The sequence below is a fragment of the Strongylocentrotus purpuratus genome, unplaced genomic scaffold, assembly GCF_000002235.5.
Source record: "Strongylocentrotus purpuratus isolate Spur 01 unplaced genomic scaffold, Spur_5.0 spur5_scaffold_14, whole genome shotgun sequence".
Taxonomy (NCBI): domain Eukaryota; kingdom Metazoa; phylum Echinodermata; class Echinoidea; order Camarodonta; family Strongylocentrotidae; genus Strongylocentrotus; species Strongylocentrotus purpuratus.
The window spans coordinates 27,853,161-27,878,009 of NW_022145599.1; the positions used below are offsets into that span (position 1 = coordinate 27,853,161).

Genomic DNA, 24,849 nt, shown 5'->3' on the forward strand with positions numbered 1-24,849 from the left:
TTGACCTTGATCATGATAGATATGAATGAGAAATACCTTTTGGTTATGAAGATATGATCATGAGTTGATTTTCGTAAAATGTTTACAAAATGGCGCCTAGATGACGTCATCAGTCAAGGTCAAGGTTCAAAAAATTTCTGTGCTTTGTACATATGTTTATACATATGTGTGCCAAATTTCAAGGCATTTGATTCAGCCATTTTCAAGTAATCTTGCCAACAAAAAAGTGGCTAGAAATAAGAAAAATATTTAATAATAAATAAAGGCAATTCTAACGAAATTATAAAGTGGTCTGTACGTTATACAGCCCACCTGATAAAGGCAATTCTTACGAAATTATAAGGTGGTCTGTACGATATACAGCCCACCTGATAATAAAGGCAATTTAAACAAAAATATAAGGTGGTCTGTATTAGATACAGCCCACCTGATTACTTTTGGTTATGAAGATATGATCATAAGTTGATTTTCAGAAAATTTCACAAAATGGCGCCTAGATGACGTCATCAGTCAAGGTCAAGGTGGAAAACGTTATTGTGATTTCTCTATATGCCTATACATATGTGTGCCAAATTTCAAGTTATTTGATTTAGATACTTTTCAAGTTATCGTGCTAACAAAAAAGTGGCGAGAATTAAGAAAAATAAATAAATACTAAATTTGTAATAATTGTTTCGAACAAGTATAGGTGGGCTGGTCCAACTAAAGTTTGAGACAAAATGAAGGGCACACGTTAGATAGCTAATTGTCTCAGCTACAACATACTCAAAGTTCAGCGTAAACGAAGCTAAAACGACGGAGATATTGCTCGCGAAAGACGGGAATGTAGAATCGAGTTTTGAGAAAAAGTCGTGTCCTATAGAGAATACACGCAAAATGTAAAAAATTGACATGCCTCCTTTAATCGCAAAAATACGCCATGATGCCTTTGTCAAAATGAAGATTAGTAGAACTTTGTTTGTAGAAAATTGTCTTAGCTAGAATATATCGAAATTTGGAAGAAAATCAATCAATATTTTTTAGAGATACAATCAATTTTCCATAAATGTGCTGATGTCATAATATGCAAATTAAAATTTTGAGTTCGGAGGCCATTATGATGACGTCATGAGTTAATTGAGGGTCAAATGAGACAAAAAATTATATCTCCAATTCATACTTAATCAAAATATGAAAAAAATTGGGGTCACCTTGCATCCTAAAGAGCTACAATGGATTTTGCATAGGCATGTTTTTGCCCATATATGCTATGTATTACAAGAGCTCGCGCGCACGGAAATTTATGTTTAACGGTCGACCATTCCGTCATTAATAGTCATAAAGAGAAAAACATACTATCAATTTGTTTGTAAAAATATGTGGAATATTATGAAAGAAAAAAATTGGCGATTCTATGTTGTGCAATAGTTTTACGCGCGAAAACGCGCACGCATGCGCGTGTGCGCGATTTTTTATAAAATGCTTAGAATGACCTTAAACGTAAGCAAAATGATTTTGAGATGATTTTGAACATTTCAAAATTTTACGCGTGCATTGACGCGCGGACGTACGCGCACGCGCACGTTTTTTGGCCTTAAATTGACCGGACGGATATTGACCTTGATCATGATAAATATGAATCAGAAATACCTTTTGGTTATGAAGATATGATCATGAGTTGATTTTCAGAAAATTTTACAAAATGGCGCCTAGATGACGTCATCAGTCAAGGTCAAGGTTGAAAAAAAATCTGTGCTTTGTACATATCCTATACCTATGTGTGCCAAATTTCAAGGCATTTGTTTATAGCCATTTTCAAGTTATCTTGTCCACAAAAAAGTGGTTAGAAATAAGAAAAATAAAGAATAATAAATAAATAAATAAAGGCAATTCTAACGAAATTATAAGGTGGTCTGTACGTTATACAGCCCACCTGATAATAAATAAATAATAATAATAAAAATTTTAACAAAATCAAAAGGTGATACGTATATTTCATACGTATCAACTTATAAATAATAAATAAATAAATAATAAAAATCTTGACGAAATCAAAAGGTGATACGTATATTTCATACGTATCACCTAACTAGACTTTAATCCGTCACTTAGACGAATTAGGTGTTACGTATAATAATGGTTTAAATAACGAATAATGTATAACACGATATATTATTTTATAAAATGCTTCTCCCATTATGATTTATCTATATGTCAAGTTTAAATTGTGTCCCCTTGATCATCATGGATCTTGGGAAGATAGATTGAAACAATATATGACCGTTGACCCTGTACAGCAGGCGCGTACGCGGGGGGAGGGGGTGTTTTGGGGGTTAACCCCCTCCCCCATTTGGTATTTTTATGTGTATAAACCCCCCTACAACCCCTCTACCTTACCCCCCCCCCCCCCCCGAACGGAGCAAAATGTCAAATTTTCAAATTTCGAGACCAAAAAAAAAAAAAGTGTTCTCTTACCCCACCCCCCCCCCCTCAGCGGCTGGCTGAGTCGTTGCAAAATTTTCGGCCCGATTTAAAAATGTTAAACCCCCCCCCCCCCCCCCCCCCCGCCTTGAAAAATTCCTGCGTACGCGCCTGAGTGGGTGTAACCCAAAAATGTGTTTAAACTTCATATTGTCATCAAGTTTATCCAGAGCAATACGTTTTCACGACACAAATCAACTTTCCCTAAGCATAGCAGTAGCACTTTCTGCTGCTTAGTTGCCACACCTGTATCAGGCAACAAAATTCATAACCTCAAATACTATACCTAATGTGCCTGAAATTGGCAGGAAAGAGGTTTCAGGAACTTTTCTTATTTGTTTAAGATGCTGAAAAAAGAAAAAGCATAAACTACATTCCACGCCTATTTAAGCTATTAATAAAAGACAAATGATATTCTCCGCATTTCATTAATTTCAACGTGTTTATTAAAGAAGGTTTAAACAAATAGTTTTCCAAAAAAAGAGCAGTCTCGTAGATTTTCTTTATGTCTCAATGTGGCCAACTTACGCCCCCAACGTCAGGGTTCAAATTCCTACCAAGTCATAAATGTGGCAAGACATTTTTTTACGATTGCTATTCTTCACCCAGGAGAAGCAAACAAGGTACTTAGTAGGAACAAGTTCACTGAAATTAATGCCTGACGTCTTAAATCCAGATAGTAGCCAGACGATGAGGCAGGGGTATGAACACGATTGCAGGGCCCTCCAGAAGAGCAGTATTACTACTGATTAGGATACTCTTGGTAAGCAGGACCATAGTCTTACATCATGATCTTCTCTTTCTCTTTTGTCGTTATCTTGTTCAGCTTGTTCTTGTTTTTCTTCCTCTTCTTCTGCTTCTTCTATTTCGTCCTTCTCCTCTTCTTCTCCTTCTCCTTTTTCTTCTTCTTCTTTTTCTTCTTTCTGTTTGTATTGTTATAATGATGCTGATCATTATTATCATTATTATTATTATTGTTATCAGTATCACAATTATCATCATTATTTATAGTGTTGTTGTTGTGACCATTATCTTTTTAAAGAGCTAAAGAATACCTGAAGACTGATCGGAGCAGTCGATTGGCTCTTTGTCCCAGTTTCCCGTATAAGCGTTACAAATCCACTCAGCTTGGTCATTGCCATTGTCACACGTAACAGTCACAGTGGTACTAGCCGTGTAGCTATCGCTGGTGTTTACGAAAGACGACATCGGCGGTGGGTTCGGGAGAGTACATGTGATTCCTACAAAGTAAAAACAAAATAAAATCAACAACACCAACAACACAAACCCACAAAAGAAGAACAACGACACACAAACAGAAATTTGGGCCATTTAAATTGCGTAAAACGACAGCTGAAAAATGCACAATATTATTTTCCAGTTTTTTAATATTTTGTGCCTTAACGATAATGTATTTTGTCCAATAATCTATGGGGAAATCTAAGGTTCGTTTTCCATGTGTTACCGAATCATTGAAGAATAGTATACTTAAAAAAATTTGATAGAATTTAGAGCTTGAATTAGATGAAATGTCAAGTTCTATGAGTATGACACTTTAATATCTACTATTCCTTGATAAGCAACCAGGGAGGCAGGGGCTATCCCTGTGGAACCTGTATAGTTAACGACGAACATTCGATGTCTTCTAAAAAGGACCATCTCTCGGTTGGCTCTAGGCTCTCTCTCTCGGTTGTCTCCTGAATATGATCCTTTAAACATATGCTCGTCGACATAGTGGACTGTTACGTGTGACGTCCTTTTAAGGCAATGGCAGTGCCGTAAAAGGACGTTACACGTAGCAGTCCACTATGTCGACGTGCAAATCTAAAAGTCCCTATTGTCTCTCGAACGTCTATCGATTGTCGCACAGAGCAAACGGGGCTGAAATTCGTGCACGTGTCAGGTAGCTTAACTCTAATGAAGGTAGGTTGTTCATAGTTGAGCCATATTGTAAATATGTAAATACAGCATTTACTTACTTGTAAGGCAGTTCAAGTCTTTCCAACCCACTATACAAATGCACTCGGGAGTGTTATACGCCACGAGCTGACATCGACTGTTACCGGGGCAAGACTCGTTAACTGGGCACGTTAAGTCTGAAAATGAATCAATTAAGATAATTTCATGTGAGAAGCGTTATTGAAATATTAAAGGGAGTGCGATTTAGAGAAATTAGACAGCATCCGTGTTTAAGGCTCTTCAGGTAAACAATTCCGCTTTCAAAGCTCCGTTGTCAAAGGACTTAAATATATAGCTTCCAGATTTGTAGATTTAAAAGAAAAAACATAATCTAATTATTTTGTTATACACTTGTAATACGCAAAGGCTCAGATCAATTACAGTTCAGATTTTCCAATCGAAGAACAAATATATTCAACTTTGATTTCTCAATATTATTAACTGATTTTCTATTGCCACACTTTTATCTATATTAAGCTGTGACCTTGGTCTCAAGGTGAACAAGTTATCATCAAAATGAAGTGCAACCTCAACATTTACATAGCTAGCGACAGACTAAAACAGGTGGAAGATTTCGTGTAACCGAGGGAACAATAGCAGAAAACGGCTCAAGTTTAAGTGACATTAACAATCGAATCAGGAAAGCAGGGGCAGCTTTCCAGAGACTAAATAACATCTGGACATCAAAAAAAGATTTGGTAGCCACACAAAGATGCAACTGTATCAAACACTTATCCTCTTAATACTGCTTCATGGGCACAATCCTGGACAGTAAGAAAAGAAGATAGCAAAAGGCTTCAGGTGTTTGAAATGGCCCTGCATGCCTCCGTTGCATAACGGGGGTGACAAGGAAAGACAAGATCCGAAACACACACATGAATATTTTGGCCACGTCCTAAGAATGAAACCTACAAGGTACCCCAAAATTGCTGTTGAAGGAAACATCAGAGGAAATCGACCAAGAGGCCGTCTACCGAAAAGATGGCTTGACTGCATCTCAGAGGACTGCAAAGCAAGATCCATAACAAGGCTGACAGATGCATCAAGACTGGCTGCAGACAGAAATACCTTGCATATCATCACCATACGGAAGCCATCACGAGGTCTCCTTCCGGCATGGACGGCATAAGTCAAGTACGTCAATCATGGGTGTCGATCCTTACGTAATACCTATTCATCAAGGGGGGATGAATGAATAGATCATCCCCCCCTGATGAATAGGTATCAGTTACAGATCGACACCCATGACGTCAATCTATTTATTATAATTTTTATTATCATTATAATTATCATTATTATTAGTAGTAATGGTATTAGTAGTACATGTAGTAGTAGTAGTAGTAGTAGTAGTAGTAGTAGCATGATTAATATCCTATTATTTATCATTATTGTTCCTGTTTAAAATTCTTAAATGAAAAACAAAGACAACATAGTTTAACTTCAGTTTCTGAATATAATAGCTTTATTCATAAAGAATTTTATTCATAAAGAATAATAATAAAAACTAGATTTGTAATACTTGTTTGGAACAAGTATAGGTGGGCTGATCTAACAAAAAATCGAGACAAAATAAAGGGCACATATGAGATATCTTATTGTCTCAGCTACAACATACTTGAAGTTCAGCGTAAACGAAGCTAAAACGACAAAGATATTGCTCGCGAAAGACGGGAATGTAGAATCGAGTTTTGAGAAAAAGTCATGTCCCATAGAGAATACACGCAAAATGTGAAAAATTGACATGCCTCCTTTAATCGCGAAAATACGCCATGATGCCTTTGTCAAAAGGAAGAATAATAGCATCTGCATTTGTAGAAAATTGTCTCAGCTAGAACATATCAAAATTTGAAAGAAAATTATCAACATTTACAGAGATACAATCAATTTTCAATAAATATGCTGACATCACAATATGCAAATTGGAACTAAGAGTTCGGAGGCCATTATGATGACGTCATGAGTTAATTGAGCATCAAATAAGACGTGAAACAATATCTCCAACTCCTACTCTATTAAAATATAAAAATAAATTGGGGTCACCTGGTTAGAAATAAGAAAAATAAAGAATAAATAATAAAGGCAATTCTAACGAAATTATAAGGTGGTCTGTACGATATACAGCCCACCTGATAAATAATCAAAATAATCTAACTTGTACTCAAAATAACTCTGATCGAAGTTTTCCTCTTAGATCTTCTTTTTTCATCCTACCGGCATAAATCTTGACATGGGTAGGCGCTTCTGCTGAAAATCCAGTAATATCCCTGATTTCCTCAACTCCAATGTCTGCCTCATGGAGACCTCTAGATGCGAAGTCTGTGAAGTAGATGGAGGTGAAATAGAGAGAGATGCCAAAGACCTCTAAATCACCACTCTCAGCGTAAAAGTGATCTTTTCGATCAGATAGATCATCAAGATCAATCGACTCGATCACATCATAGTAGCTCTCCGTCCAGTACAGGCGCTGTTCTGCAGAAGACGAGTTGAAAAAAATAGTCTGGTAGTTAATAAATAATTAGCAGCGACCTGATAACTAATGATAATAAAAACTGTCCCTCCCCTCTCCCTATTTTGTAAAGTACCCCAAAAGTGCCCCTTTTTATTTCAGAGAAGTGCTCCTTTTTCTTCACGTAAGTACCCCTTCTCATAAGTGCCCTTTTTTGTACCTCCGATGAGTTCGCTCATAAATGCCCATTTCCCCTTCCTTTGGGGGCAAGATTTCTAACAAACATCCGAAAAGTATATACTAAACCTTAATTCTATGTTATTTTGAACGACCAGAGTAGAAACTATTTCTATATCCAGGTGATATCAATTCACATCGTCTTCGTGTATACAGTATTTACATTTTACTTAAAATAAGTAATCATCATCATTGACGATTATGTATTTACAATTTTGAACATGAAGTGATACCATCGAAGATTTTTCTTGTATACCTTGAGAATCAAGGGCCAGGCCCCTAGGTTCTCTCAAGCGTGCTGTAACCAACTGTCTTCTGTCCGATCCGTCTTTATTTGACATCTCAATCTTTCCAGTTGATATACCTTCGTCAGTCCAGTACAATTTCCTTTCACCATAAGAAAAAAAAAGGAAAAAAAAATGATTTGCCCGTATCTAAAAAATGTGTATGTGAACTATGTGTATAAACATGTCATTGTAGATGTAAGAAATGATTGATATCAGAGATAAGCGACTTTGGAGTGGAATCCACTCCAAAAGCAGTGGTTGAATAACTCCGTTGAGAGTGGATGGTATGCACCCACACATACAACCATTAAACCACCCACGCACAGACCGTTTAGTCTCATATTGGTCAGGTTGATTGCGCACTAATTTGTATTGGCCTTTGAATGTTTGCTTTCAATGTTCATATGTTTTATATTTTTATACATATATATATATATATATAGATATAGGGTGTCGCGATGTGTTTGTGGGCGTGTGTGTATATGTGCGTGTGCGTGAGTGTGTTTGTTTTCCGGGTGGGTGTGTGTGCGTATGTGTGTATTTATATTTACATTTTTCGAATGGGGGAGGTATCGGATGTCGTTTTTCAGATGCAATGATATCGGGGCGAAAGATAGAGAGAAAGGGAGAGAGGGAGGAAACTAGGTGGTAGATTACGAACTATGTTAAGAGAAGGATAGAGGGGGAGAAATGGGGTGGATAGCTTACTAGCGTGTGTGTGTGTGTGCGCGCGTACGTGTGTGTGTGTGATAGAGAGACAGAGAGTAGACAGACACACAGGCAGAGATCTAGAAAAAACAAATAGCTGTCTATGAGAGAAAGAGAGATGGCACGTTTTTCATTTACACTCACCCTCTTTTTTGAGACAATGTGATTCCCCATGGGAGATAAAGACCCGTACTTATAATGGTTCGTCGGTTAGACCCGAGTAGGCTAGCACTCACTATCTGTTCCAAAAGAGTATCAGTCCAAAACATCCTGTTCGTCATTAAATCTAGGACGATTCCTTGCGGGTCTGAATGGATAAATTAGAATGTAAAAAAAAAAAAAAAAAAAAGTACATTTACAGAGATGAAAACAAAAAAAAGTGCTGGACTGTATTTGACCAAAACGATATCATTAAAGGGGCCAGAAACAAATCTGATTGATTTTGGTTTGCAGCACAATGATGCACAAACCCCAGGGTGGATAGCACGATGACTGACGATACGCAAACGTCACTGTCCAGATTTAATTTGCACCATATTAAGTATGAATATTAGGATGCCATTACTCTGATTGATAGAACAAATCTAAATGATTTTTTAAATGGCATATATATCATTGGAGAAAAAGCCTAAAGACATAAACAAATATAACAAATTGATTTTAAACAAAACAAAAATAGAGCTAGAATGGATAAACCTTATTTAATACATGATTACATAAACAATAAATGATGAAATATTTAACAAATCAACGAACAAATATAATAAATAAATATATGGATATATACATAAATAGTCAAATAAATACATGAACGAATGAATATATATTATATCTAAGCCACACTCACATCCAATGCCTTCAATCAATATTTCCTGGTTCGAACCATCAAGTGAAGCTCGATTGATTGTCCTCGCATCCTCATCACTCCAGTAAATCTCGTCGGTCCGGTAATCGTAGTCAATACCAGTAGGAGCTTCAACCCCGTTCAGTGGGATTTCGCGGATGTCCTCGCCGTGGAAGTCGAAGCCACTGTTCTCGCCCACAAAGATCTTGCTATCTAACACATCCGTTATAAAGATTTTGTCAGCTGAGTGGAGAATATGAGTGATAACAACAACAACAACAACAGTTATAATAATGATAGAAACAATAATTATAATGATGATGATGATTAAACTAATAATAATGATAATATTCAGAAGAATGATAATATTAATATTAATAATACTGATATGATAATGTGGATGATAATGTGAATAGTAATAACAACAACATTAAAAATGACAATGATCATCAACCTAAATATAATGATGGTGCATGTAATGATGATGCTACACTTTTACAAAGCGCACTTATGTGACTTTAATGGCAATTTTTATTCATTCGTACGAGCTTTCCAACATTAACAAAATACTGATATGTAATGGGAGAGATACATATCACGAGAAGTTGGTATCAAGATGGTAGACAAAAATTACTGATCCACAGGCCATAAGGGGAATACAGAACAACAAAGTGCAAACATAAGGATACGTGAGAGAGAGAGAGAGAGAGAGAGAGAGAGAGCGAGCAAGAGAGAGAAGGAGAGAGAGAGGGCGCTCTCCAGCAGCAGTGAGCTTTTAATTTTGTCAGCTCTTTACATTTTGTTTAAGCTTACTTTTCACTACTTACTACTTTATTTTTGTCTGTATTGTTAACCTTTATTCAGTGATGATATAATTATTTGATATTTTAACCTATGTAATTCATTAATGTATTCTTTACTGCCATTTAATTATGTATACTTGATTTTAATTGTATGTTGAACTTGTACACAAGACAAGTGTCGACAGTCTTCGGATTGTTTGTTCTGGGTCGTTGATGTGATTTGATTTGATTTCAATAAATCCTATACAAATGTGAGATATATATATATATATATATATTTATATACCTCATTTTAAGATTCTTTACTAATCCTGTCTTCTGATTGGTTGAAAATGCAGTCATGTTCTTAACCATGCCCGCTAATTGAAATTCATAGTCATTTTCCCCGGCTCTACCGGTTTATATCAATTTTTCATAGCACTTTTTCCATGGCTGTGAAACGTGACGTCATTTTGCTGCGATCCCCATTTTGGTTTACGTGTTACCGTATAAGTTTCTTTTGTGCGATGACCGATGCGCAATACCGTTAACGGTGTTTGAGTGCAATTCGATTTTGGTCGCTGCATTCAGGCGACGAATCTACCAATCGACGCAGCGCAGACGACCGATCGCCATTTTGTGTACTAGTCTCGATCGCAAAATACTGGGGTTTTTTGTTTCCAATTTTTTGTCAATAAAGAGGCAAAATGGAGGACACAGCTATGCCAAGATTTCAACTTATGGATGACATTCAGCTGCAAGACTTAATCGATTCTGCTGATAGCAAAAATACGAAGTATGCAGTAAAATACGGCATTAAAATATTTGAAGAGTTCTTGCGAAATGTCAACACGGACCTCGGAGATGTAAACAGACTTCCGAATGCAGACCTGGACAAGACCTGGACTAGACGCACAGTCTGTGTAAATATGTTGCGAATTTGTGAATTTATAAAGTTACTGTTCATGTTCTACTGTTCTACTGGAGCACAGCTTGTTGGTGATATCATCCTGTACAAAAGTTACTGTTCGTGTAAACGTGTTTGGTATTCCCTGTTCTACTGGAGCACAGCTTGTTGGATTTCATACTGTACACAAGTTATTGTTGGTGTTAATATTCATGACTTCAAAGAGATGGAAACCTAAATGGGTGAGTCAACATTTTCCATTTTTTCGGTATATAAAATATATATTGACTGCTTTTAATATTCGAGGCATAGTTGTTTCTATAGGGTCTCGGGAAACTCACAACCTGCTATGACCCCGCGGCGCAAGCGCCTTGGGGTCATAGCAGGTTGTGAGTTTCCCTTGACCCTATAGAAACCACTATGCCTCTCAAAGCAGTCAATATATCCTTAATATATATATACAGAGTCTTATAAGTCTATCATTCTTACTTCTTAATCCTTACAGTTGATAATAATCTCTTATGATTATTAGCAACTCTGACCATCAACACGTTTCCTTCAAATGAAGAATAAAAATAAAAATATTATAATAAAATAAGTAGAAAATAAGGAGATACTTATTTTGTTTTGAGGCAACAGTTAACAGCCTTTCACCTTGTCACATTCCCTAATTGGGTATCTTTCTCATTCAAATGTTCTTTATTCAGGAGAGGTGGAGAAGTAATGGAGAAGATATGCAATATCACTACATGCCAAATTGATTGTCATTGTTGAATGATATACGTTTTGGCTGTGTGGATTTTCCTAAGACGTCTTATTGTTAATTCGAATCATATCCGAAGAGTATTTGGATTGCCACTGACCCTGGGGAGTATTCTAGCCAGGCGTTACTTGACGCTTATAAAATGTTTGACCAACAATGACGGTCGCATCCTACCGGGTACCCATTTAACACCCGGGTGGAGAGTAGCAGGTATAGGTTAATATCTTGCCAAAGGATATAAGTGCCATGTCGGAATTCGAAACACTGAGAGACAAGTCTTTTTTGCCTGACATCTCCCCCTGGTGCAGCACATTGACTTTGGTCTCGTTGACTTATTTTCTACAGGTTCCTATGGGTGCCCTTTCTTTCCTTTTCAAAAAGTCTTATTCACTTGTGTAAGTTCATACTCATGGGGGTCTTTAAATTACAAATAATGGCAGATTGTGAGGAATGTAATGTAATACCTGAAAATGGGAATAATAACTAGATTTTTAATTCGTCACTTTGACAAATAAGGTGGTCTGTTTTTAGACTTATGATAGATTTGAATATTTACTATATAGAGAAAGGGAGAAGTTATATAGACAAGTAAAAAATGATGATCATAATGATAATGATGAACATGATGGTGATCATGATAGTAATGGTGATGATATGATGATGATGATAATGAAAATGTAAGATGAAGGATATTAATGATAATGTTAATGATGATGATGATAATGATAATGTTAGATGATGATATTAATGGTAATGTTAATGATGATGATGATAATGACGATGATGATAATGATAATGATCATGATGATGATGATGATGATCATGATCATGATGATGTTGTTGATGATCATCATCAACAGACCATGATGACATCAGACTGAAAAAATGAGAAAACATTTAGATAGTATATAGTCTCAGCTACAACATACTCAAAAATCAACAAAAATCAAGCCGAAATAACGGCGATATTGCTCGCAAAAGACATGAATGTAGAATCCAGATTTGAGAAAAAGTCATCTCCCATAAGGATTACACGCAAAAAGTAATGGATCAAGTGGTAATAGGGTAATAATAAAGTAAATATGGTTGTTTATCATATTATTTGCGATTCTACGTGTTTTAATAATCAAAGGAGATGGTACAGTGAAAGGTCAAAAAGAAAAAAAAGTGAAGGTTTTGATCCTGGTGCCTCACAGTTACGAGGATATTGCTTTGTCACTGAACCATGACTGTACGCAGCGGGGGCTAGGGTAGGGGGCAGTTTCCATAAATTAAAAAAAAAACAGAAAATGCAATAAATTTTCAATAATTTATTGCTTTTTACCTTGGTCCTCAACATTAAAAAAAACCTCTGGACGGCCATGCATTATGGCCCAAGGCATGGGCACACAGAGTATTTTTTATGTTGGGAACCGGGGTAAGACGCAATAAATTATTGAAAATTTATTGCATTTTCTTGGGATTTTTTTATTTATGGAAACTGCCCCTACACTAGCCCCCGCTGCGTACAGTCATGGTTCAGAGACAAAGCAATGGCCTCGTAACTGCGAGGCCCCAGGATCAAAACCGTGTCGATGTGCTATATTAGTGCCCTTTTGTGGGGCATTAATCCTCATTACTGTCATTTATGACTTAAGGGCGTAGGTCCCCTAGTTGATAAGCATAGTAGCATACACATGCTTTAGCAGTCACGCAAAACACACATTGTCGCATTATTATTCAATAAAATCTGACAATGTATACTATTATCTAGATCTATTATTTCTAAATTATTTTTTAAATAATTCCATAAATTGGGGTGAAACAAAAATATTCCAACTTTATGAGCGACAGTGTAGTTGCAAACTAACCACCAACTAGAAAATAGGAGCGTTTTTACATTAAACACAATAGCGTTGCCATCTTTAACAGAAATGTTACAACATTTAACAGATGAATATTGCAATTTTTAACCTAAGAGTGCATGTTGCAGGATTGAAAAGAAGTTGGCAGCATATTCTGATATCCTCTTAAAACAATCAAACATCTTGTACGTTGTAAGCCATAGCCATAGGCCATCAACTGCTGCAGTGCCAGGGCTTGGCTCCATGACATTTGCATCTAAAGTCAAATGTTTGACTCACTTAACTACATCTTACCATCACACCGATACTCATCTTCCTGGCTATCCCGACATTGGATTTCTCCATCACATCTATCATCTAACCAGTCATAGCAGTGAGGGGAGCCATTACATGCCACTTCGGGGCTCACACATTCTGTGAAAGGAAAGAAGGTGTTCTTTTACATTTTTCTTGATGAGAAAACTCATGTATAAGTTTTTACATAACACCATGTTGGGAAGTCCTTAAAAGGACTGCTGGTCCTTTTCTTGATAAGAGCCAGTGGGGAAAAGAACTGAAGTTCATATAGTCGTTTTCTTTTGGAATATTTCTAAAAGGAACCCTTTGGCCATATTAAAACCAAACAGTTTTGCCTGACATTAGGAACATTAAGACACTCCTGACGACGAATACAGTATTATGTAAAAAACTACCAACAAATATTCTTCCAGTATTTTTGTCAGAACTAGTCCGAAAGAAAACTCAATGAACAATTTGAACTTCAGTTATTTTACGAACTGGTTCTCTTCTACAGAAGAATCATCAATAGTCCTTTTAGAAATAGCTCACATCATGTATTACATAAATCATATATGTCAAAAGGACAGGACATTCAGTAGACACCTAGCTGTAGTAGACACCTGTGCCTTAATGATGCATTGTAGTGAGCTCTCATGGGGAATTCGACGCCATTCGCGTATTTGTGCAATTAGAGGTGTTGTCAATCACAAGGATTAGCCTTCAGTTCTATAGCCAACAGGCTTCATGCATGGACCTATTAGGTCCATGCTTCATGTAATACTCTGCACTTTCCAACGATTCCCAATATCGAAAAAGTCAATATCATTCATTTCCCTCAAACTGAGGACTCTCCAAGAGACTGGGGAGGGAGGGTCATTTCATGATTGGACTACGGATTTGCTGTGATCATAACTTGTTTACCCATTAATTTAATTTCAACCATGTCTGGTGTCAACGAATTATGACCTAGCGCACATGGAAACTGAGGAAAATCTCCGTTTAAATGAATACGAATGAATAATATGACCTACGTCAAAGAAACAAAAATCTTCTGCCTGGCGAGATTATGAATTGATATAACCCTCAATACCTGTACATGTACTTTGGTTTAAGTGCTCGACATAGCTGCGTATAACCCAACACTTGATTCAGAGTTATGCTTCTTACCGATAGCTGTGACTCTGAAGTCCATATTGAAGATGCCAACTACAGATTTTGGAATCGCAATTAGAAGAAAGCCTGTGTTATTGGTAAGGGAGAAGTTCACGGAGTCACTTATGCTTGCTGTATTCCCATATCCATCTACATATCCTCGGGTCGCATTGAGGTATGTCGGGTCAGCTCCAGATCCAGCGTAGACACGAACCAGGGGGACAAGAAGGCCAGTCAGTGACACTGTCAAATTCTGTATTGTAAGATTCGATTCAATATAATCGTGACAATAGTAATATTAATATGATAATAATAAAGAAAATATTGATAAAAGCAATGCAGATATGAAAATACTAATAATTTCATGATACGATCACGACCACGAAAAAAAGTTAACGAGCGACCATGCGGAGAGCCGAAGAGAGCAAATGAAGTGTGAAACAATAGTAAACGATTGAGAAACAGAAACGTTAAGGACCCAAAGCAAACACAACATTATACATTTTACAATAATTTTCATTCATAAAATTGAATATATGAGGAGTTGTCAGTATCATAAGGGTAATTTTTATAAAAACTTAAAAGAAGCATGATCCCCTTGGGACATTTTTAGAGTTACTTGGCGGTGTTGTTTTTTGTTTTGAATTTGTTCAAAAGGTTTTTAGTTTTTTTGTTCAGTTTAACGAGTAAAGAGTAATCTGTATCTCGATATAGAGAGTGAGGGTTAGAGTGAAGGTAAGGGTGAGGGTAAGTGTGAGGGAGAGGGTTAGGGTTAGGGAGAGGGTGAGGGTGAGGGTGATGGTTAGGGTTAGGGTGAGGGTAAGGGTAAGGGTAAGGGTAAGGGTGAGGGTGAGGGTTAGGGTTAGGGGGAGGGTTAGGGAGAGGGTGAGGGTGAGGGTAAGGGTAAGGATGAGGGGGAGGGTAAGGGTGAGGATAAGGGTGAGGGTGAGGGTGATGGTGAGGGTGAGGGTTAGGGGGAGGGTTAGGGAGAGGGTGAGGGTGAGGGTAAGGGTAAGGATGAGGGGGAGGGAGAGGGTGAGGGTAAGGGTGAGGGTTAGGGTTAGGGTGAGGGTAAGGGTAAGGGTGAGGGTGAGGGTTAGGGTAAGGGTGAGGGTAAGGGTGAGGATGAGGGTGAGGGTAAGGGTGAGGGTGAGGGTGAGGGTGAGGATGAGGGGGAGGGTAAGGGTGAGGGCGAGGGTAAGGGTGAGAGTAATGGTGAGGGTGAGGGTGAGGATGAGGGGGAGGGTGAGGGTAAGGGTGAGGGTGAGGGTGAGGGTGAGGGTGAGGGTGATGGTTAGGGTTAGGGAGAGGGTGAGGGTAAGGGTGAGGGTGATGGCTAAGGGGAGCGTTAGGATTAGCGTGAGGGTGGTGGTTAGGATAGGGTTGGTGTTAGGGTTAAGGGGAAGGTGAAGTGAGAGTTAGGGGAGGGTGAGGGTTCGAGGGTGATGGTTAGGGGGGGGGGGGTTGGTGTGAGGGTTAGATGCAGGATGGGGAGAGGGTTAGGGGGAGCGTGAGGATTAGGGTGAGGGTGGTGGTTAGGGTAGGATTGGTGTTAGGGTTAAGGGGAAGGTGAAGTGAGGGTTAGGGGAGGGTGAGGGTAATGATAAGGGTGATGGTTAGGGGGAGGGTCATGGTGAGGGTGATGGTTAGGGTGAGGTTGAGGGTAATGGTGAGGGTATGGGTTAGAGTGAGGGAAGCGCGAAGGGCAAGGTTGTGGGTAAAGGGAGGGTAATGGTAAGGGAGAGGGTGAGGGAGAGGGTGAGGGAGAGGGTGAGGGTTATGGAAGGATGAGGGTTAGGGTTATGGTGAGGGTGAGGATGACATTGAGGGTTATGGTTAGGGTAAAAACGAGGGCTAGCGATAGGATGAGGGTGAGGGTGAAGTTGAAGCCGGTAAGGGTGGGGGTGATTGTTGGGGTGAGAGTGAAGGCACGAGTGGGGACGAAGATAAAGTTGAGAGTAAGGGCGATGATGATCAGGGCGAGGGTTAGGGGTAGGTTTAAGGTTTGGGTTCTTGGTTTTGGGTTATAAGAATGAAGGGTAACCTGTATCTCCATATACAGTGAGGTTCCAGGATCTGAGTTGAAGCCATAATGAATAAAATCATAGATGTTACTAGCTGGTGTATCACGAACATCAAGAATCCTCTCTGATACATATTCTTCACTAAAGAGCTCCCACTCTCCGGTCTTAATCTCAACATTTTCTAGGGTATAGCAAATAAACAGAGAAAAAGTATTAACAAATATGTTACATGGAATATTTATTTCATGCATACATGCATAAACTTGGACTAAATTAGAATGATTTGCTTAATACTGGTCCTAGACTGTGGACTATAATCATGTAGAGGCCAACATTCTTCATAAAGTCTTGTTCAGGCATGAGTAGGCTATTGAAAACAGTTTTTTTGTTGAATATTTACAGTGATATCAACTGCAACTAATACGCTTCACGTTTCTAGAATTTAAGACAAAGAGCTCAAAGAACTTGCTTATTTTCCATTCATTTAAACATAAAACGTTTAGGTGTCGTGGTCATATGGATACGTCACCAGACTGTGAATCACATGGTTCGCGGATTGAGTTAAGCCACGGTACTAAAGTTCTTTATAGTGTCTTTAGCAAGACATTAATCTACATTTGCCGCACTCACCCAAGGAAAGTAAATGGGTACCTGGCAGGAACTAATTCCTTTTAAACCCGATTTTTAACAGCATATCTGAACGAACCTTTTTTTAAATATCCATAAGTGCAGCAAGCTCCTATTGTCAGGTCCATTTATAGGGCAATAAACCATTAATATACTATTAGTCACACCTATTTAACGGATTTTTAAACATAGTTTAGACAAAGTACTGAATTTAACCCCTTTTGAGAAATTAAGCCAGAGTTTTTACAACGCCAAATATTTTCATCTTTCCATCATGTACGATCATAAACATAATCATAGACCTACATGTATATATGATAAAATCTGTGGTTGGAATTCTTCTAATTTCTTTAACCCGTTTGATCAGTCTAGATTCATGTTTAACACAAGGAAAACATATATGGTATATCTTCCTTGTTCAAATATGAATTTAGACCAAAGGTCAGGTTTATATTTTAGCACAATATAGCGTGTTCACGGAGACATTAAGCTTTGTCTCCCCCTCCTGTAATTGTTAGAAACTTACTGATGAATCGAGAGTGGTTGCAGAGACCCTCTGTTTCATCTTCTCCTGCTGGGCAATCATTATAGAAGTTACAGACTTGAAGGTCACTCAGACATGTCGAGGTATTACTACAGGCAAAACATCCTAAGGATAGAGTAGAAAAGTGAATAAAACAGGCAAGCCAGTGAAAGTAATTAATTAAGAGGTGGCAAATAAATTCAAATAAGCCATAGTAGTTGAGAATTTTCCGAAAGTCTAAAAAACGGTTTTTGTTCTTCACATTGGCACCAGTAATTTATTTTTTCACTAAAAAATGTGAGACAGACCAATATGCATATTGACAGAACCAACGGAAAAAGCTAAGTTTTTCCGATTGGCAATGACAATAGTGATAAATTCCAGTCTGTATTGCCAATTTAATAACATTTATAACAACGATATCAAGTAAAAATGAAATATATACATGTCATTGAATAAATAAATTGATAAATGAATAAATGTCATAAAAATGAGAAAGAAAATAAATAAATAAGTATATGGATAAATAATTAAAACAAAATATACATATAAAATGAAAATATTAATGAAGAGGAAAATGGAGGGAATATAAAGTTAAAGAGGAATCGTACCTGTACAGTTGTATTCGTCTACACCACTAGGACAGTCATATTTTCCATCACATACATCGCTTGCATTGAAACATGTAGTATCATCAAAGAAACACGGATACTCGTCAACTCCACAAACTGTTAAAGGAAATGTAAAACAATAACAATCTCATTTTAGGGTTTTATATGGTGATGATAATAATGATACTGATGATGATGATTATAACAGAGCGATGACAGAAATGATAAAAATGATGATGGTGCAGGCTAATATTTCGAAAGTTTTTATAGATAATTGACCCGATTTTTCTCTTCTTACACTCGCATGTTTTTTTAAAACTGGGGACCGCCCGGTCACCGAGCGTAGTCTGGGCGGCGAGTGAAAGTGAGCAGGCGCCGCCCAAATTTTAACTCCGCGCTAAAAATTCAGCAGCGACCGAGCGATGTCTTAAAAACAAGCGGTGCCTGGGCGGCCGCCGCTCGGTGGCCGGGCAAAATTGGCTAAAAACTCGCCGCTCGGCTGCCGAGTAGGCTACTTTTGGGTAATGTGACCATAGCATTAGTTAAGGGCTAGATGAAAATGAAATCGATATCACGTACCCTTTATTTGCACCCAATAGTGCCATATACTCCTGCATGGAAATGACATATATCAGATGTGACATATGTTCAGAGATGCTGACTGAGCCAATAACAATTTATAACCACATGACATACAGGCAACCTTTATCCTTGGTAGTATCATAATGTGTCTAGCTTTAAACCCCAAACAAAACTTTACCTAACCTGGTGTTGTGCCTGGTGTAGTTCCAGGGGTTGTTCCAGTTGTTGTATCTGGCGTTGTTACAGGAGTTGTTCCAGGGGTTGTTCCAGATGTTGTAGCTGGCGTTGTTACTGGCGTCGTTCCAGTGGTTGTTCCAGATGTTGTAGCTGGCGTTGTTACAGGAGTTGTTCCAGGGGTTGTTCCAGATGTTGTAGCTGGCGTTGTTACAGGAGTCGTTCCAGGGGTTGTTCCAGGGGTTGTTCCAGATGTTGTAGCTGGCGTTGCTACAGTGGTTGTTCCAGATGTTGTAGCTGGCGTTGTTACAGGAGTTGTTCCAGGGGTTGTTCCAGATGTTTTAGCTGGCGTTGTTACTGGCGTCGTTCCAGTGGTTGTTCCAGATGTTGTAGCTGGCGTTGTTACAGGAGTTGTTCCAGGGGTTGTTCCAGATGTTGTAGCTGGCGTTGTTACAGGAGTCGTTCCAGGGGTTGTTCCAGATGTTGTAGCTGGCGTTGTTACAGGAGTTGTTCCAGGGGTTGTTCCAGGGGTTGTTCCAGATGTTGTAGCTGGCGTTGCTACAGGAGTTGTTCCAGGGGTTGTTCCAGATGTTGTAGCTGGCGTTGTTACAGGAGTTGTTCCAGGGGTTGTTCCAGGGGTTGTTCCAGATGTTGTAGCTGGCGTTGCTACAGTGGTTGTTCCAGATGTTGTAGCTGGCGTTGTTACAGGAGTCGTTCCAGGGGTTGTTCCAGATGTTTTAGCTGGCGTTGTTACAGGCGTCGTTCCAGGGGTTGTTCCAGATGTTGTAGCTGGCGTTGTTACAGGAGTTGTTCCAGGGGTTGTTCCAGGGGTTGTTCCAGATGTTGTAGCTGGCGTTGCTACAGGAGTTGTTCCAGGGGTTGTTCCAGGGGTTGTTCCAGATGTTGTATCTGGCGTTGCTACAGGAGTTGTTCCAGGGGTTGTTCCAGATGTTGTAGCTCGCGTTGTTACATGCGTCGTTCCAGGGGTTGTTCCAGATGTTGTAGCTGGCGTTGTTACAGGAGTTGTTCCAGGGGTTGTTCCAGGGGTTGTTCCAGATGTTGTAGCTGGCGTTGCTACAGGAGTTTTTCCAGGGGTTGTTCCAGATGTTGAAGCTGGCGTTGTTACAGGAGTTGTTCCAGGGGTTGTTCCAGATGTCGTAGCTGACGTTGTAACAGAAGTTGTTCCAGGGGTTGTTTCAGATGTTGTAGCTGGCGTTGTTACAGGAGTTGTTCCAGAGGTTGTTCCAGATGTTGTAGCAGGCGTTGTTACAGGCGTCGTTCCAGGGGTTGTTCCTGATGTTGTAGCTGGCGTTGTTACAGGAGTCGTTCCAGGGTTTGTTCCAGATGTTGTTCCTGGCGTTGTTACAGGCGTGGTTCCAGGGGTTGTTCCGGATGTTGTAGCTGGGGTTGTTACAGGCGTCGTTCCAGTGGTCATTCCAGATGTTGTAGCTGGCGTTGTTACAGGAGTCGTTCCAGGGGTTGTTCCAGATGTTGTAGCTGGCGTTGTTACAGGCGTCGTTCCAGGGGTTGTTCCAGATGTTGTAGCTGGCGTTGTTACAGGCGTCGTTCCAGGGGTTGTTCCAGATGTTGTAGGTGGCGTTGTTCCAGATGTTGTAGCTGGCGTTGCTAGAGGGGTTGTTCCAGATGTTGTAGCTGGCGTTGTTACAGGAGTCGTTCCAGGGTTTGTTCCAGATGTTGTTCCTGGCGTTGTTACAGGAGTCGTTCCAGGGTTTGTTCCAGATGTTGTTCCTGGCGTTGTTACAGGCGTGGTTCCAGGGGTTGTTCCGGATGTTGTAGCTGGGGTTGTTACAGGCGTCGTTCCAGTGGTCATTCCAGATGTTGTAGCTGGCGTTGTTACAGGAGTCGTTCCAGGGGTTGTTCCAGATGTTGTAGCTGGCGTTGTTACAGGCGTCGTTCCAGGGGTTGTTCCAGATGTTGTAGCTGGCGTTGTTACAGGCGTCGTTCCAGGGGTTGTTCCAGATGTTGTAGGTGGCGTTGTTCCAGATGTTGTAGCTGGCGTTGCTACAGGGGTTGTTCCAGATGTTGTAGCTGGCGTTGTTACAGGAGTTGTTCCAGGGGTTGTTCCAGATGTTGTAGCTGGCGTTGTTACAGGAGTTGTTCCAGGGTTTGTTCCAGATGTTGTTCCTGGCGTTGTTACAGCAGTTGTTCCAGGGGTTGTTCCGGGTGTTGTTCCTGGCGTTGTTCCAGGCGTCGTTCCGGGGGTTGTTCCCAGTGTTGTTCCTGAGGGAAAAAAATAAATGTTATACGCATAACTTAAGAACTATACACCTTTATTCAAGAGTTCTGCGCTTAATTTGACATGGTAATCAGTTGCTTTTTGGCATTGGAAATGACATATATCACGTGTGACAAATGTTCAAAGTTGTTGACGGAGGCAATAACGTTTCATACCCACACAGGGAACCTTTATCCTTGAAAGTACCATTATGTGTCTAGCTTTAAACCCCATACAAAACTTGACCTAACCTGGTGTTGTGCCTGGTGTAGTACCTGGTGTGGTTCCCGGAGTTGTTCCAGGTGTTGTGCCAGGGGTTGTTCCAAGTGTTGTTCCTGAGGGGAAATAATTAAATATTATACGCATTACTAAAGAACTTTACATCTTTTTGTTTGTTGTTGTTGTTTGGCATTGAAAATGACATATATCAGGTGTGTCAATTGTTTAAAGCTGCTGACAGAGGGAATAACAGTTTATAATATATGTATTAATATAGAACTAAATACCTATATTCAAATGACTGCGCTTAGTTTACTTGATTATCAGTTGCTGTGTGGCATCAGAAATGTCATATATTAGGTGTGACAAATACTCAAAGCTGCTTACAAAGGCAATATTGGCAATTATTGCAGTAACACTTATCTTCATATTTGTTCGACCTAAATCTTCTACAAACTGTATAGGCCTAATTTCCATGATCCTAACATCATTTTCTACTTGGTTTATCTTTTTCTTATCTCAATTCCAATCAAACTGTTATTGGAGTTCTGGTCATCCAATTTCATTTCGCAATAAACAGTTTCAAAGTATTGTGAAATTAGATTAGGTGTACATAAACAAGATTTAGGGATTATCGAATCGAAAAAATTGCACACGAAAGTCCCGCTCAGGCACTTGCGCTGCATGCAGAAACAAGTAGTAGTATATGGGACCAAAATCAATTTATTCTGGCATGAATGTTCAGCCCGAACACTTCAGCTATTTCTTGTCATTACTAATATAAATTATAAAGGCCTTTGACTATCAACCCCTTTCAGGGATCCTTTTAAAAAGTTATAACATTCTTCCTAACTGAGAAGGAAACAAAATGTGAAAACACCCCAAAATATACTTTCCCCAGAACTTAAGGTTGTCTTTAATCAGTTTTTTTTATTATGCAAGTACAAAGTAGGCCTATTTATGCGTCACTCCGAATTGTCACAAAAACTAGGCAACACAAAAAAAGAACAGACATCCGAGATATTGATTAAATTTATTTTTTAAAAAGAACTCGAAAAACAAGAAGATTGTGCCCCATACAATTATTAACATATCAAAGAATCTATGCTGATGTTGCAAAATAGGTATACAAGGGATTGTAAACCATTCTCTTTACAAGTCTACAATTTAGGTTACCGTCAACATCAGCAAAATATAAAAATGTTTAAGCTATATCATATGCAAAGGTAATCTCTGTGGTATATTTTTCCCCAAAATATTGCTATGAAAAAGTGGGTTTGAAAATAATTATCTGACATTTTTTTTTAAACATTGGATAACTAGTAAGAATATATTTCAATTCGGTTTGATATACAGTGTAAAGGTTTAAACATTTTTGCAATTTGGCATAAAAATAAGGATTTTTTTTTTTAATGTTATGTTAGCAGGAAAATACGAATCTTATAATCTTCTTGCATGACCAGAACTCAAGTATATCTTAAAAAACGCAATCTCATTTGTAGTTTGAGCTGTTACGAAATCGCTATGCTTCTACAGTATAAGACATCATGTTAACACGTCCACTAGTATACAGATTCAACATATGTATTCATGTTTACATGAACGACTGGACTTGAAAGTGAGTTCACATGTAGAATGCATTGGCGCGTTTATTGTAATGGTGGGTAGGGGGTTGTCCGGACGAAAAACAAACTAATGCTGTCACTTCCTCCTTTTAAATTTATCGTTATATATGGATCAGATAGCTCGAGCCATCATAAGTAATTTTCCTTCATATGAAATATTGCATGTAAACTTCTCAGAATAACTGCCTGACGTCAATTACCGTCCGGATAACCAACCTATCCAGACATAGGCGGTGATAGGAGGGGGATGAATCTGAACTAAACTAAAGCTGTTAGATTTTGCAAAGATGATGGCACTAATTGATGTGAATATTTTTTTCATGTACAGGTTAGTCAGCATACAGATTTCATGAGGCTTGTATCCAGAAGAATTATATTTACTTTCTGGATTGATATATCGAGATATTTAACCAACCTGTCCGGACACAGGATCGTGTGGGTAAACATACCTCTATCACATAGATCTCCTCCCCATCCGGGTGGACAGACGCAAGTGAACTCATTAATCCCGTCCTGACACGTGCCATCGTTAGCACACGTCACTCCTTCGCATTCGTCAATATCTGCCGAAAAAAGGGCAAACAAAATGGATAACGACTCCTATGAAATTAGGCAGTGACGAATTTCAGAAAGAGAATAGACTATTAAAAGAAAAGTTGTTGAAGGTTCAATTTAGGTTATTGAACTGAGACCTTATTCCTCCACACTTATAAATATCTGCCAAAATATTGTGAAAAGAATTTGTATTCAATTAGATTCAATTAAACTCAATGTATTCGTCCATCTTTAAAAAAAAATACAAGTATAACATAATATTAACACATTGTATTAACATAATAATATGAACATAAAAATAGAGGGATTCCCTTAGTAAGCAAGTAAGCAAGTTGCTTGTAAACAGGGTCTCGGTATACAATACAATATCTGGTTCTATAATTACATTTGAGAAAATTATAAAACAGCAAAATTATATATTTAAATTAAAAAATTGCAAAAGAAGATGATATTAATGGCATAAACAAAAGAATAGGTATCTGATCTAAGTCGAACCGGGTAAACAAAAATCCCTTCTTTTTTAAAAAGCCAAAATAAGGCCTACATTGTGACAGAATCATGGGTGTCGATCCCGGGGGATGGGGGGATATATCCACCCAATATTTTAGGTGGGGGGGGGGGATGGCCTGTACAATCACCCCCCCCTAATAATTCACCATCAAAAAAACAAAAAAAAAGAAAAATTAAAGATGACAGCCCGATGAGAGTAGTTAATGGTTATTACTCGCAAGATGACCATCAATATACACATTTTGCTATCTCATTTTCATAATACATACCTATATAAATAGAAAACGAAGTAAATGAGGCGACCGTATATGAGACAAGAATAAATTAAATTCTCGCTCATAAGGCTTCATCAGGAATTGATGAATTTATTCAATTTATTCAATCAACAGCATCATAGAAAGGCAGTGCGCCAAATGCAAAGCCCCAGCGTTAAAAACCAAAGAGCTTAGTAAATGTTAAGCGCGAAGCGCAAAAGTGCAAAAAGAAGAAGAAGAA

General features: G+C 38.6%; 2 protein-coding genes and 1 long non-coding RNA gene across 3 annotated transcripts; all 3 read right to left on the reverse strand.

Annotated features, from left to right (window-relative positions):
- Positions 1 to 3,504: 3,504 nt before the first annotated feature.
- Positions 3,505 to 14,919, reverse strand: LOC105445121 (very low-density lipoprotein receptor-like). The gene is made up of 8 exons (XM_030985186.1): positions 14,684 to 14,919; positions 13,532 to 13,651; positions 8,945 to 9,184; positions 8,242 to 8,404; positions 7,359 to 7,489; positions 6,631 to 6,888; positions 4,440 to 4,556; positions 3,505 to 3,701 (listed from the first exon to the last, which is right to left on the reverse strand). The coding sequence occupies exons 1-8, from the start codon at positions 14,706 to 14,708 to the stop codon at positions 3,505 to 3,507; spliced, it is 1,251 nt and encodes a 416-aa protein (XP_030841046.1). The 5' UTR covers positions 14,709 to 14,919.
- Positions 14,920 to 16,718: 1,799 nt separating this feature from the next.
- Positions 16,719 to 18,564, reverse strand: LOC115923760. Its single transcript, XR_004064070.1, has 3 exons — positions 18,454 to 18,564; positions 17,846 to 17,968; positions 16,719 to 16,873 (listed from the first exon to the last, which is right to left on the reverse strand). It is a non-coding gene; the product is annotated as an uncharacterized LOC115923760 (long non-coding RNA).
- Positions 18,565 to 19,213: 649 nt separating this feature from the next.
- Positions 19,214 to 23,816, reverse strand: LOC115923828 (mucin-2-like). Its single transcript, XM_030985187.1, has 4 exons — positions 23,701 to 23,816; positions 21,697 to 21,780; positions 20,924 to 21,450; positions 19,214 to 20,892 (listed from the first exon to the last, which is right to left on the reverse strand). The coding sequence occupies exons 1-4, from the start codon at positions 23,814 to 23,816 to the stop codon at positions 19,214 to 19,216; spliced, it is 2,406 nt and encodes an 801-aa protein (XP_030841047.1).
- Between the last annotated feature and the right edge of the window lie 1,033 nt (positions 23,817 to 24,849).